The sequence below is a fragment of the Myodes glareolus genome, chromosome 21 (genome assembly GCF_982192425.1).
Source record: "Myodes glareolus chromosome 21, mMyoGla1.1, whole genome shotgun sequence".
NCBI lineage: Eukaryota > Metazoa > Chordata > Mammalia > Rodentia > Cricetidae > Myodes > Myodes glareolus.
The window spans coordinates 14060253-14075728 of NC_142046.1; the positions used below are offsets into that span (position 1 = coordinate 14060253).

The 15476-nt window shown below is 54.4% G+C and overlaps 1 protein-coding gene across 1 annotated transcript in view; it reads right to left on the reverse strand.

Moving 5' to 3' along the window:
- The window catches only part of Ass1 (argininosuccinate synthase 1), a 46041-nt gene that overhangs the window by 11397 nt on the left and 19168 nt on the right, over window positions 1-15476 (reverse strand). Inside the window, exons 8-12 of the mRNA XM_048432025.3 lie at window positions 15403-15473; window positions 14727-14757; window positions 9870-9960; window positions 7270-7354; window positions 6628-6692 (exon numbers count right to left, since the gene is read on the reverse strand). Of these exons, the coding sequence (XP_048287982.3) occupies window positions 6628-6692; window positions 7270-7354; window positions 9870-9960; window positions 14727-14757; window positions 15403-15473 (343 nt within the window). The remainder of the gene's footprint in view (window positions 1-6627; window positions 6693-7269; window positions 7355-9869; window positions 9961-14726; window positions 14758-15402; window positions 15474-15476) is intronic.

A 15476-nucleotide genomic window follows, 5' to 3' on the forward strand; every position in this document is an offset into this window, starting at 1 on the left:
AGCTTTTCAACTGTCCTGGCAACTTGCTACCATCTTTCCACACCGATCCACACATGTACACCAACGCCGTGCACAAACCCAGCCACAGTGCCATGCTAGCCAATCCCCATGCTCTACAAAGCAGGGATGGAGGCTGAGGAAGAAGGAACACAAATTCAAGGCTAGCCTGGACTAGCCATGATGAGACCCTATCTCAGAGACAGCCAGCAGGCAGGTTCTGACCGGGGGTGGGGCTCCATAGGACAGGGTTTGCCTAACAGGCTCGAGGCCCTGGTCCTGGGATCCACCCCAGCATCACGTAAACTGGTGTAAAAGAACAACACTACAATCCAAGTACTTGGGAGGTGGAGACAAACAGGATCAGAAGCTCAAAGTCATCCTCAGCTACAGAGCAAATTCAAGGCCAGCCTGGGCCACAGAAGATCCCATCTCAAGACTAATAAAGTCCGCCAAATGAAATAAACCTGTTCTATAAGGCCACATCCTTCATCCCTCTATTTCCAGACATGCAAATAGCTGGTGGCTGCTGGGTGCGTAGGGAAATGAGGGGCAAGTATTTAAAGGGGATAGCATTCCAGTCTGAGCAAGTGAAAAAGCTCCCTGAGAGGAAGGTGGTAATGCACCAGGCTACACACCTGAATGGGATGTTTGTGCTGGGCGTGGTAGCACCCAGGAGGCAGAGGTAGGCGGATCTCTGAGTTTCAAGTCAGCCAAGGCTATTATAGAGAGACCCTGTCTCTAAAAGAGAGTTATGTTGTCTTTATTTTTATGATAGTTTAAGAGTGCTTTACACACAGAACACACACACCCGTAACCCTCTTACTTGTGAGGCTGCCATTCTAGACAATCTCCTCCATCTTCCTGAATCTCCCTGTGACCTCGTTCCCCACCACACCCTGGATGTCCTCACCTTTGTGCACGAGACCCCCGGGGCCTCCTCATTCCCATAGCAACGTCCAGGGAGGCAGAAAGGCAGATGGAGGCAGCGACAGGCAGGGCGACCATGAAAAGCCACTGCTGACAGCCTGAGGGCAGGGAACCCAAGACCTCAGCGGGGAGGAGCAGGTCTTGGTGGGATGTGCCTGTAATTCCAGCACCAGGGAGGTAGAGGCAGGTGCTGAAGGTTGTTCGTTCGAGACCTGCCTGGGCCTCAGAGCACAACAGTGTCTAGAAACAGCGACAAGTGACCCGTAACAGAGAAAACCAACAATAAAGTGGTAGGGCGCTTGCCTGGCACACACCCTGGATTCAGTCCTCAGCACTGCAACCCCCTCTCCAACAAGTCCGGTAACTTTCTGAGCTGGACGTGTGGCTCCATATCTGTAATCCCAGCACTCGGGAGGCTTGGAGGTGGAGGCCAGAGGATCAGGAGTTCAAGGCCAGCCTGGTTACCTGAGATTCTGCCTCAAAAAATAAACCCAGACCTAACATTACAATTCTCAGCACAAAGGTTGAAGTCACTCCTTGGGGCAGGATGGCTCCACCTACCAGTGCCTTTGGATGGTCCCAAGTCACCAGGAAAGGCCCAGTGACCCAGCAGGCTGTTCAGAAAGACAGAGAGATGCAGGAAGTACCTGCCTCCAAAATGGCAGCGATAAAATAAGGTTCAAGGCAGGTTCTGCCACCCTAGGAAGACCAACAATGTGACAAAGCGATTTGGCACAGACTGTGGGTCACCTCTGGACACAGAGCAGGTGCTCACACTAAGGCAGCAGGGGACTTGTGAGGATCCATTTTTGTCATAGCTTGGAGACGCCTGTCCTCACACTGGCTATAGGTAGTGGCGGTGGCAGCATCCCAGGCCTGAGGCTGCCATGTTCTCAAGTTCTGGGGACCCAGATGCCCTCTTTGCAAGTCTCTCCTTCCCAAGCCACTGGAGACACAGCCAAGCTGTCTGTCCAGAGCTGGAGTTGGAACCAGAAATCTCAGCCCTTGACATTGCATCTGGCTTGACTGTGTGGCCTCGGTGCCACTCAGCGCCCTCTCTGAGCCCCAGACAGGAAAACAAGAAGTTGCTAAGTAACTGCGTCTTACAGGCTAACCTCTGACGTGCCCTGAGAGCAAGCATTGAGATTCACAACCAGTCCTGGAGAGAACCACTGAGGTGTCTCCACAGCATCACCCTCAACAGTCCAGGAGGAGGAGAACGCAGGCAGTGTCTAGGATTCTGGAAAGAGCCACCAGTGGCCCAAGGTACGACAGATACTGCCCATGGCTGGTGTCCCTGAGAAAATGAGGCCACAGGCACCAGCAGCAAAGAGTGGGTGGAAGGGCGGGCAGAACCCATCTCCCTTAGAGCTCTCAGCACCAGCCTCACGGTTGTCAGTCGGCAGCTGGAAGGTCACAGGCATACAGCAAAGCCCCAGCCAAGAGACGTTAGCACATGTAATATTCCCGATCCCATCCCAGGTGGTCTTAAAGTTAATTGTGACTGATCAAAAGGCTTGGTTTTAGTTCTCTTGTGTGTGTGTGTGTGTGTGTGTGTGTGTGTGTGTGTGTGTATGTGTGTGTGTATTTTAAAGCTATCCACTCTCTTGCTAGGGGCAGGGGGTACAGATGATTTCTGTATTTCTTCTGAAAAAAAATCAGTGACAGAAACCTGATTCTAAAAGACTATGGATTTGGGGGCTTTTGACAGTCAGCATACAAACCACCGTGCAAAGAGGAGGAAATGACAGCTGAGCTGGCGCGGCTGCAGAATAGACAACAGATATCTTCAGAGTGACACGCACCGCGGCTCCAAGTGTCTATTTTCATCTCCCCGTGTTTACGGGAAAGACAGAGGTGTCAGCAGCCCTCTGTGGAGCAGCTTCAATCACACCCTAATTACTGCTAGGAAAGGTGGGGGCGCTGGGGAGGCCAAGGAGCTGGGGTGGTGGGAAGCGGAGAGTGGACCAGGAGGAAAAGGTGGGGACCACACAGCTGTGGCCGCTCGAATTCTTATCAGTTCAAGACTGAGGCTTGGCTTGGGCTGAGAACTGTGCTAGAAAAGAATAGCCTCAACCGAACATGTAGGAGTCAGGCTAGGTGCTAGGGTACTTGAACCCCAGGCTCTGGCACCCAGGGAAGGGACTGGGAGGTGGACGGGATAACGGGATGATAGAGGATGGCTTGACTGGAGCCCCAGGTCTCCTTTCTTAGGTACCACGGCCAAGGCTGGAGGTGGTTGCCATGGTGACGAGAAGCAAATCAGGGTGGGAGTCTAAGCCATTCTCTAGGCTCTTGTGCCCAGGTGGCCCATCCTGTGGATCAGATTGGGTCTCTGAGACGAGCCATCCCTGAGCTGCTGGGCTGAGTCTCCTGCTTCCCAAGTGTGCTCTTGCTGTCTGTCTGTAATGTTCCATGTGAGCACAGCTTCTGGGAAGGCCGGACCGGTGGGTGGCGGTGAGGGGGGGTGCTGGATAGATAGGCTGGAAGGTCGGACCAAAGGGCAAGCGTGTTGTTACTCTCTAGGAAATGAAGTTCAGGGGGCAAGTGGGAGAGAGAATGGAAAGAGAAAAGAAAGAAGGAAGCTTGTGAAGAGAAGAAGCTGACCAGGTCCTGTGTGTGGAGTTGGGGGGCCAGCAGCGAGGGAGGAAAGGCCAGCATCAGGAGACAGGGGTGGGTGAGCAGCCATGAAGGGAAGGGAAGGCCAGGCCAGGTGGGACAAGGCAGAGGGGAGAGAGGGCTTGAGAGCCAGGCCAGAGAGGCTGAGGTAGAGGCAGGCAGGAGGGACAGACACAGCCAGGAGACTCCTTCCTGGGCTCCCTCCTGCCTGCCTCCTCCTTCTCCTCCCCACTGATTTCATTTACTTCACTTAATTAGCCCCCCTCCAGAGTTAAAAAGATAATGTGATATGGAGGAGGGAATAGGCAAAAACAGCAAGGCCACTCCATGGGGCCCTCCCAGCCCTCAGTCCCTGACCCTACGGTTCCTCACAGGGCCTTCCAGCCAGACCACCCAGACCTGGGTGCTACGCTGCCCAATTCCCTATGCTCCTGCCCCCTAAGAAAAAAAAATCAGGCTCTTAATGAATGTCAATTACCAGCTTTGTAAAATCAATACAAATGACATTTCCCCCCACATACACGGAGATCCGGAAAACCCCAGCTCTGCCCTCGGCATAATCAATGATTAACAGTCTTGCTGTCACCGTACACCTAATAAACTCCTCAAGGGGAGTCCATAGTACCCTCATTAATTGTCTGTTTTTGCTTTCACAGAGAAATGTTTGGCGTGCAGAAATAAAAACAGGATACCCTAAAATTACCAAGCATAAAAACTGGCAAGCGAGGACTCCCGGAGAGCTCTCCTAGGCTGGCCCCTTCCTTCTGAAGATCGGTATTTCAGAGATGGAAAGCAACTTGCCTAAGGTCACGTAGCAATCTCCCTCCCCTGAGACTGTAAAATCCTGAGCTTTTAGAGACAGCCACCCAGCAGTACACACACGGTATCTAGGCAGAGTTGAGGACTGAGCTCCAGGCTTTTCTGTGGGTGACAAGGAGCCAATCCGGTTGGGACACACTTGATTTCATGCTGTGGTTCTTCTAGGGAGTCTCTATCAGGAGGGTGGCCTACCTTCAGGACACAGCACCCAAACCCATCTCACATGTGGAGAAGTCAAGGCTCAGGAGGCTCAGTTGATTCTCGACAGAGACTGAGTCAGGACCAGGACTCGGGCTGGGTGCCAAAGCCTTGGCCTTCAACATTAGGTCTTCAGAGAGCCTGCACCACCAGGCCAGCTGTCCCCCTCCAGCCCCTGCCTCCCCTGTCCTCTCTGTCCATCTCACTTCCAGCCAGGTGGGAGGGAGATATTCCACCGCATCTCTCCAGGTTCCCTACCCTGACTGCTGCAGCCGAGGCCTTTGTCATCACCTCCTTCCTCTCAGTTTTGCTTCTCCACCCAGCAGGATGACATTTCAGAGTCAGGTCTGGCCAACCCTTATCTTCCCAGGAAAGGACATCAGTAACTAGCCTGTTAGATTGTCAGTATCCACTCCCAGTAGCACTGAGCTGCATTTGGAGTCAACAGGACATTGCCACAATCCATTAGTGATATCCTCCATGGGCACAGGAAGGGTCTGATTGGTAGCTGACACACCTGAGTTGCACTGGGTCCCAGAGGGTGTAAGGCTGCTTTTGTGCTCCCCCAGAATCCCCTGGGGACTGAAGCCACTGATGAACCACGTCCACAGAACCTGTGCACACTATCACGGGTAGATTCGAACCTGGATCTGTCCATCTCCACACCCTAGGCTCTTGGACCTCCTCCCCAGGCCTCCCTGGGCGAATGCCCCTCTGAATCCTGCATGTAACTTAGAGTAAGCCTTTGCCCCTTCAGGGTCTTGATTTCCCCATCTGTAAAACAAGGTGCAAGTTTCTCCCAAGGCCCATTGTTGAGCTGCCTAGGAGGAATTCCTTTGTGTGGCTCTCAAGGGCAGGTGGAGACAAAGGGACATTTAATCAGATGCTAAATAGGTGAGAGAAAAAAGGTAGACAGGGAATGAAGAGACACTCATTAGCGCATTGTTCTTTACAAGGCCGAGAGAGAGGCAGTGGTGCACGTTCTCACGATCAATCTGGGAAGGGACAACTGTAGCTCTGCCCAGCTGGCAGAGGCAGACCCACGGTATGCTAGGGGAAACCAAGGCCCAGAGATTACCAGTCCAAGCTCACCAGGGCAGGTAGGTCCCTGGATCTTCATCTCCCCCAACAGCTGACATCTGCCCATCAGCTCTCTTGGGATTTAGAATCTCAATTTAGAATGTCCCCAGGACCAGGGTTGGGATTGAACCTTGGCCTCATTTTATTTGGCTGTTTTCTTCTACAATCAATGTGGAAGCAAAGTGATCTGAAGTCCCTAGCAGTATGTCACTGGTATTTAAATATTCAGGGGGCCAGTTCAGGGGCCCTAAGTGCCAAAATAAGAAGAAGCCCCTAAAAACACTGCAGCATTGGTCACACACACACACACACACACACACACACACACACACACACACACACACACGACTAGCAGGAATCTGGGATGGCACATGACTGATAAGGAGTCATGAAAACACCAAGACACCAAACCCCCATCACCCTGGGATCAACTAATTCTCCATCTCCCAACCAAGAAGAGGATCTGATGGCCCCATGGTGGCAGCCTATACCAGCCAAAGTGGCCAGCACACCACAGAAAAGTAGGGTCTATCTGTCCCTGGCAAAAAGGCCTTGGAGACATGCCAGAACCGGCCTGGCCTGCTCAGGGTTTCTGTGTGTAACTCACAGCGCCCTCCCTGGCAAGAGTCCCACTCTACTGCCCGCCTGGTGCTACAGAAATGCCTTAATGACCACGAAATTGGCCCTGCATGGTCCGCCTCTTAACCTGGCTGGCCCGCCCGCGACACAAGACAGCCTGACCTCTAGGCCGACCTCTCTCCTAGATCCCTCCCTCCTCTAGAGGCAGCTTCTCTCACAGCACCTGGGAAGTGTGTGTGTGTGGGGGGCCTGTAGCAAAGGCCACAGCCCTCACTTCATCCGGGTAGGAGAGAAAGGAGGGCAAGCCGCGGTGGTGTGGGGTGAATGGTGACATCCTAATGGTACAGGTGGGGCCTGCTTTGGGAGGTGCCAGAGCAGGCCCCAACAGGTGCTGCACACACTTACCCCGGGATTTCATTCCAATGAAGCGGTTCTCCACGATGTCAATGCGACCCACTCCGTGCTTGCCCCTGGGAAGGAAAGGGTCACTTGGATTCGGGTGCTACCACCTGGCTTGGGGACCTCGGCCACCCACTGAGCAGGTGGCTTTGGCTTGCCTAAAGAGCAGCTTATGGGCATATGGGCTCTATCTCAGGTTCTAAGGCTCAACTTAGAGAGCACCCAAGTCAGGAAGACAGGCCCCAGGGGACGCTGGGTAAACTAAGGCCCTGTCTGGGTCACGCTGAGTGACACCTGTTTCACCTGTTACCTCTGAACTGGGATTTGCTTGGCCTCCTGGCCTCACTCAAGTCTCATCTTTCTTTGTGTCCTGATGCCTGGCTCAACCAAAGGCCTGAAGCCCCGGTTGGACTGATCATAGGAGGCAGTGGTAGCCTTGGGGCCTTTATCATCATGGATTGTGGGTTAAATAGACACCAGGACTCTCCTGTCAAACCAACATGGTATGAGAGACTCTGTCTACAGGGCCCAAACGGTCAGACCTCCAGGTCAGGAACCTCAGCTGTGACCGTTAGTCACCCCAATCCAAGCCAGCGGTTGCCGGCGGTGGCAGTCCTGGGAGACCGGGCACAGTCTATGGACACTCACGCAACTTCGTTCAGGTACATGAAGAGCTCCAAGGACGTGTGGTGGGTAGTGCCATCCTTGACGTTCGTCACCTTCACAGGGACCCCTGGGGCAGACAGAGAGAGTAGTGGGCCTCCAGGCCGGGGCTCAACAGAGCAGCCTGTGCCCACCACCCCACCCTCTCCCTCCACCCACATCGCCTTAAATGGATGTGACAGATATGGAGTCCCAATGACTCCTTCAAAGCCCTGTGCTGGGGGGAGAGAAGGGGCCAGAAAGCCCCCCAGAATGAAAGGGAAAAATGCAATAAAAACGCTCGCCCCCTCCCTCCCATTCTCTCTGCCCCTTTAGCATTTAGGGGCTGTGAAATTGGAACCAGGCCCTGAACTAATTGAATTTCACGCTTCGCCATTGTCTTACCAGTGAGCACCTTCTGTCCCCACCAGCTACCCGGGGGCCGCCTGGCCGAGGTGTAGCCAAACCCTTCGAGTACGCACAGACGTGTGTGCATGCGCGTGCATACACACATGCGTCTAAGCAGTGCTCTGCCATGCTTGCCAGGCGGACAGGGACCTCTCGGTCCCAGCCTTGCACCCCAGACCTTCAGAAAGCCACCTGATGGATGAACTGGGTGGTGCTCACCCCAGCAGACACCCATGAATTCTGAAATGTGTTGTCTGGGGTGGCAGGAGGGAGACAGCCGAGGCTCAGCCAGGGAAGGGCCATGTCAAGGGGGGTGGTGGGGAGGGGGCAGTGGGTGGGTTTGGGGTTGACTTTGAATAGCAAGGGGCACTTTCTCGAGCGGTGTGAAATGGGTAATAAATGTATTAGGGGGCTAACAAGAGAGCCGTAACAGTGACAAAGAAAAGCTGTTCAAAGTTGGCGGCTAATCCCCCACCCATCTGCCTGGCTCATTACCATGTAGCGAGCCATCGGGTGCCAATCAGGGCTCAATAGCGGCTTTGGAGTCTTTATTAGCCAGGCGCCGTTTGGAGGGGCTCTGCTCAGGGCGCTGACAGCCTCACCATTCTTAACCCCCATTTCCAGGGGTTTTATAACTTGGTTGTAAATTGCTATTAAATGTAAGTCTGCCCAATAATGAACCTTAAGCCCCCTCGCCACCCCCTACCCCTCGCCTCCCTCTTTCTCTCCATCCCTGGTCCTATTATCACCCAACGCTGGGGCCTTGGATGGGGCCTGCCTGGGAGGAGAGGTTGACATTGTTGGTGCTGCCGCCGGAGAAAGCCTCTTAGCTTTTAAAATAGTTAATAATTAGATTAAAACTTCAAATAAATTAACTAGAGAGTGAATGAGGACTAGGCAAGGGAGGGCGCCTCCCTCTTTTTCTCAGATAGCCCTCTCTTCTCCAGCTCTGCCTGGGGCTGCCCTGCTCCTCCGGGATGGGCTGTTGGAGGCTTGTGCCTGGGACCCTCCGCACCTCCTGCTTACCTCCCGCCCTCTGCTCTCCCGGCTCCCAGGGGTTGGGGGGCCCTGTGAGAGAATCCTGCAGTGTGGCGTGGCACATCCTACCATCTGCTCAGAGTAAAGCTCGGGGAGGCCCCTTCCCAACAGAAGGCTTGAGGGGGACTCAAGGCTGCCACCGTGTTTAGGGTCCCAACCAAGGCCTCTTTGGTCCCTGGATTCAAGGTGACACAGTTGAAGAGGAACAAAGATGGTAACCATAGGCAAGTGAGGCAGCTCTGTGGGAGAGGCTGGAGCGGGTAGCTGACCTGTTACAGTACCACACCCTCACTCCATCCATACCTTATGCTGGGTACCTGTAAACAGCCTTTCCATGGCCTGTTTTACAGGATTATACCTCAGCCCCCGAGAGAGAAGTTCCACCCGGTTACAGCAGCCAGGGACACCTGGAGTTGATCTCCAGCCTCTGCCGTCCCCCATCACCCTGCCCTCCAATTCTGAGGTCCCTTGGAGAGAGTCTGAGCCATCAGAGACGGTCTCTTGCTGATGTTTCAGCCTGGGGGCCACTTGGTGGATGCATAACCTCCTGCCTCCCTAGCTTCTGCTAGGTACCATCTCCTTCAGGAAGCCTTCCTAAAAGAGTCTCCTTCTTGTATCCCTATACCCTCTCAGTTGGGCTCCGTTTCAATCACTACACAAGTCCATGCCCCATTCCTTCCTCAGGGGCAAGAGAAGGGAACCAGAGGGGCAGTAGGTTTGAGTCCCCAGATGAGCCAGATGGGCCCAGCTTTATGAGTGGGGTCTCAATGGAGTCCCTGAGGCCAGCTATGTGGCAGACTAACCACTACTAGGCACTTCCTGGTGGCAGCGCCTGGCTGGATGCCCTCCCTACAGAACTCTTGCATGCTAGGTACTCCCACCCCCAGTTTATAGATGGGGAAAACTGAGGCTCAAGGATATAGAGAGTGACTCTCCCAAGTTCTCTGACAAGATCTGATGTCAGCGCACTGGGGTACAGCCTGGGAAACTCTCCTCCCAAGCTTGGAAGCTCATACTGTTGGGAGTCTTTAAAGGCCCTGCCTGTGTTCTCGCTTCCAGGAATGCAAGGAGTTAGAGGGCCTGTATCCCAGGCAGGGAGGGGAAAGGAGAGGGGCCCCTTCAAGTCCACTCACCCTTATTCTTCATGGGTGGGCACGTACCTTTTTTAAATTCTATCTCAAGGACATCCGGGCTGTTGGGTGCTTTGGCAGGGTCCTGAGTCTTTGTGTAGAGACCTGGAGGTGCTTGATTCTAGAAAGGGACAGAGGTAGGAAGTTGAGGCATCGGGAGACACACCAAGCATATATACCTGCTCGCCACCTCTTGCAGGTATCTGTACCTCCTTGTCCCTGTCCAGGACCACTGGCCCCTGGCACTCCCCCACCAGTTCAGTGGGTCCAGTGGGCTACCAGCTCCCGGCCAGCCCCGCCTGCCAGGGGCCTGAGAAACAAAGGGCTCAAGAAATCAGACAATTTTTCCCCTCAACTTGATCTCATCTTTTTCTTTGACGCCCCCACAGCTGGAGGCAGAATAGCAGGAGAGGAGCAAGTCAGGCAGGAAAGAGTGGGACTTTGCAGGACTGCGGTGCACAGGCTTCCCGGGAGCCGCACGCACGCGCGCGTCACTGCCTGGAATTGGGGTTTATTCTGCGCTGACCGCAAAGCTAATGACTGTGCGTGACCCCAGCAGGTGCTCTAGCGGGCCAAGCCGTCCCTGGGGTCCCTGAGGTTAATACTCACGGGGAGAAAAGAAGAACAAAGCAAAACCATTTGAAAACACATCAACCTTTATGTATATTTTCTCTTGGGTGCGTTAGAAAATGGGCCTCTCTTCCTTAGGAGGAGGTGGAGGGGCTGCTTGCTACCCAGGACTTTCTCGAAATTTCCTCTCGCCTCTAGAGGCTCCTGCTCCCCCACAACCCAAGTCCGAAGCCTGGATACTTGCCACCATGAGGCTGGGAGCCTGTGGGCCTGGCTGCTCAAGTTTGTCCCGGGGGGCATCCTGTGCCCAGCTGTTCTGTCCACCTGCTGACGTCTGGGAACCCCAGCCATCAGCCTTTCCTTTCACAACCTCGAGCGCATTCACACACCACTGCTCACTTTGGAGCTCCAAACAGCCTTGCCTGGCAGGAACAAATGCTGTCCCATCAGCAGGGGCAGACAGGGAGGCTGCAGGGGGGTGGCACTGTTGACTGCTAAGTTTTCCACGAACCATGCTCCACACGACCACAAACAGCCCAGGCCACCTAGCGCATGGGAGGGGAAATCACAAGGCCCCCAACAACTGTGGGGACTTTACTTTGTGTCATTTTATAGGCAGGGTCTCATGTAACCCGGGTTGGCCTTGAACCTCTGGATCTTCCTGCTTAACTCCTAAGTGCTGGGATTACCATCATGTTCAGCTGTGGGAGACTTGTGGAAAAGTCTCTTTTCCTAAGGCAGACGTCAGGCTGTGGTGCCTTCAGAAGATGATTGTGATTCTTCCAGCTTTAGTTTCCATCTGGGGAAAGGATATGCCCTTGACTGCCTTAAAGTTTCAATGCAACGCAGGAAATGCCAAGCAAGGGCTGGTGTGGATGGAAACTCACTCTGCAGGCGGGACGTCGGCTTGGAGGTGGAAACTGTGCCCCCTCCAAAAGAGACCACAGAAAGGCACCCTGGGACACTCACCTATGGTGGACCCCTTACCCATCAGCTCTCTGCTGGAGTGACTAGCAACCTTATTTTCCCAGGGCCCTCCTAGGTTTAACGCCAAAAGTGTCATATGTCAAGAATTCTTGGTGCCACACAGTGGTAAGGTTTATCACTCAACTACAGAGCTCCAAGGGACCCTGGACTGGCAGCCACACCCTCCTAAAGTGCTATTTGTGTGGTGGACACAGGGTGGCCTGAAAGGCCGACCAGGGAGGTGTGAAGGGTCTGTGAGACCCCCCCTCCTCCCTGCTGTAAGATGCCTCCAGGAATCAGAGGGATAAGTAAGGCCCGGAGAAGTGGCTGGTCCAAACCACACCTTAGCGCTCTTTCAGCATCTCATGCTGCTATGGCAACCTGGGCTGCGAAACAGTTTGATGCCTATGGTTGAGTGTCAACGCCATTCATCCTGCAACAGACTTCAGAGAAATGCCATGTTCCCAGACCCGCTCAGTGCATAGAAAAGCCTGAAGCTCAGCTCAGAGGTGGAGCGGACTGAGGGTGGACGTCAGGGTGACCACTGCAGCAATCACTTCCCCACACGTCCAGAGCTCCAAGCCCCTACACCGCTCCTCCCGCCTCTGTCTGTAATGACTGCAGCCACTTCAGTTTTGAACCTGTCCTTTCTCTCTGGTCACATAGCCTAACAGGAGAGGAAGGGTGCCTTGGGAAAGACAAGAGACAGAAAGGTGCTCGGGACAGGGCAAGTTCATACACCCTACAGCAGGAGTCGGGGTAGGGTGGGCGGCTGACAGCCCCATTCCATCAAATAACTAAACAGAAATAAACTGGTGTTTGCTTTGCATTCTGAGCTCAGGGGGTGCTTGGCTTCTTTTTAACTCTCCCTCCTAAAAGCCCAGTTCAAATGACAAATAGTTCATTGCAGAGTATCTGGTGCTATTTATCCACCCCAGCGGGAGGGCTCACTTCCAATGTCATCTGGGTTGGTGGGGGAAAGAGAGGAGGGGGGGGAGAGAGAGGGAGAGGGAGAGAGAGAGAGAGAGAGAGAGAGAGAGAGAGAGGGGAGATGGGAGCTGGGGTGGGGATCGAAAGAAAGCATGAAGCAGGGCCTGCGAAGGAGGGATTGCAGCAAATGGCCCATGAACTAACCCATGATGTAGAGGCATGATGGATGTGGGGGTGGCTTATTCACCCATCAGATATGGCGGCCGGCGGCTGAATGAACTCTTTCACTGTGGGCCGTATGAAGTTAAAGCAAGTAAATTTCTATCTTTCTTCGTATTAGCTGCCTCATTGCCCTTCAATCAGCCCTGGCGGAGGCAGAAAATGGCTCAGCCATCTGCCTCAAACCCTCCCTTCCGCAGACCTCGGGTCTTTTTTTGGGGAGGGGGAGGGGCCCTTGAAGCTCTCAGTGCTCCTCCCTGAGGGTGGGGGAGGGCTGGAGGGGCACTGCATGGAGCAGGGGGGGGACACAGAAGCAAAAGCATCTGGGTGCCGTAGGATTGGGGAAAGCCTCCATGGCCAAAACATAGAGAGAGGACAATGTCGGTCTCCTGGGCAAAGTGGAGGGAGTGGCTGGGACTCTGAGTGTCTCTCAGCAGCCATGTTGTTGCCTCTCCCCAGCCCAGCCCATTTCTATTGCTTGGTGAGGGGAGCAAGGCTAGAGACAGTACAGCGGTGAGCAGCAGGGATTTGGGGTTCTGCTGCCGGGCACTTGTCTCTGGGACCTGGCAGTCACAATACCTTTGACTGGAACATGTTAGCTCTGGAACCCAGATCTGTCCCTAGTGACATTGGTAATCGCACTGAATCTCAGGCTCCAGGCTGCTCCCCCGTTCTGAGGTGACCAGTTTTTAGTGAGGAGAGAGCACAGGCTGCTGAGAAGAGGCTGGGAGTTTCCCCAGGTTCCTGGCCTCACAGGAGCCTGGAAGGACCTAGAAGAGCTTGCTCAGTGCTTCAGTTCCAGGCCCCCCTCTGTGTGACTGACTGGCTAATGAGCTGTGGTTGGCCTGAGTGTCATGGGGTCAGCAGAGCATGAACTGGAAAAACCTGTGGCCAGCAGGCAGCAGCCCTATGGGGCCCATCAGTCCCCAGGGTGGGGTGGGGTGGGGGCAACGGCACCAGCTTTTCCTCGTGATAAGTGAGGGCTCAGCCATGCTGTTGCCTCTGCCACAGCCTCAGACCCAGCCCAGCCTGGTCCTGCTGCTTGTGAGGGAGGCTCTGAGCAGACCTCACTGTGGCCTCAAGAGAGGGCAGGACCCTCATCCCCTACCCTGGACCTTGTTCCAAGCCACTTTCTATTTCTACCTTGTGCAAGAAAAACTGGAGGCTCAGACAGAATGGGTGTCTGTGGGAAGGTACGGGGAGAACAAGGCCACTGAGGGTCCCAGCTCCAAGTCTTGCTCGGCTCAGTCGTTTCTCTGGGCCTCGGTTTCCCCGTCCGTAAAATGAGACTGCTCACAGTCAGAATTCAAGGAAATCAGAGCAGGAAAATGCCAGAGGCAGGTCCGGGGTCATACATTTTAGGATGGTCATCATGGCCTGGTGCTGCCAGGTTAGGGAACACAGAGATGGGCTCAGTGGAGTGTAGACCTGGGCAAGGGGTACCCTGGGGCCTTGGTATGGGGATCCCGATCCAAACCACACAGTCAATTCTCCTCCAGTCTTCAGATCCCCAGGCCCAGATGCCAAATGCTCCAATGGCTTCCAAGCAGACTAACCCCCCTCCACCCCAAGGCAGCCACCCAGGGTGTGGGGCTGGGCCAGGAATGGAGTCATTCCCTCGGGGACAAAGAGATTTCTCTGCCTCCCCTATTTTCCACAGTGGGCAGGGGTAGACAAGAAGCCCCTGGGGAGAGAACCTGACATTTGAAATGGGTCTGCGGGCCCACACTGGCCAACCCAAAAGACCAAGCTAGGATGGGTGTGAACACAGACCCAGACAAATGGCTCACTGGGTTCGAGGCCTCACGCCCCAATTCAGGTGGTGGCCTAGCTAGCCTGCCCAGCCCCAGCGCTGGTGGGGACAGGACGCACCCTCCCTCAGGCCTCATCTGCTCAATCGCTTCCCTATTGTCTTTCAATCACCCATCCTCTCTGCTCCCCGGAAATGGCTCCTTCCAGCATTCATCTCTACAGCAGTTAGAACACCAGGGAAGTGGGGTGTGTGGGGTGGCAGGGGCAGGGGGGAGCAGGAATCAGAGTCCAGCATGCAGACGGCGGGCAGAGTGAGCCATGGGGAGAGTTTGGGAGATTGGCCAGAACTACCCTGGCCCCTCGTGAAATTTCAATTAGGCCTCATGCGCATCAGATGGCATGAACACCAGGGACCACCACGGGCAGCTGGCTCCCAGGCAAAGGGCTTACCTTGGGGTTCTCCAGGATTCCAGCCTCGTAGCTGTAGGGGAGAGGTGAATTGAGTATACATAGTAGTGTCATGTAAACCTCTACAGTCCTCTGGATGGCCCACGGGTCCAGTCTGCCTTTTCTCTCTGCTGAAACATATGTTGCTAACCCCACCCAGAACACTCCGAGCCACTCCAGTTAGCTAAGGAAGCTGCAGGCTGCAAGGAAGAACTGGGGTTTTCCCCACTCAGTCTTGTGGGTGCAGCCCTGGGATGCCACACATGGGGACCTCCGCCTTCAACACTCATTCCAGTCTGGCCTTTCTTCACCCTTGAGAGACCAGTTCCTCTGAGAAGTTCCCAACACCCCAGGAAACCAGGCCTGCCAGATCAATACTCAGGGCTTGCCTGCACCAAGTGCAAGAGAACATGGCAAAGTCAGGCCTGGGAACAGAGGGGGCTGTACTTTCTCACTCCAATTTATCTGCATTTTATGTGTATGACTGCCTGCATGTATGTATGCAGGACATGTATGCAGTACCCATGGGTGCCAGAAGAGGGCGCTGGATCCCCTGGAGTTACAGAGGGTTGTGAGCCATCATGCCGATGCTGGGAACCAAACCCAGGTCCTCTGCAAGAGCAGTCAGCATTCTTAACTACCGGGCCATCTCCTCAGTGCCAGAAGGGGCTGGACTTACCTGATGTGCATTAGGTTCTCATCCATACTCCAAGGGCTCTTGGGTGTGACAGGGATGGGAATTCCATGTTGCTA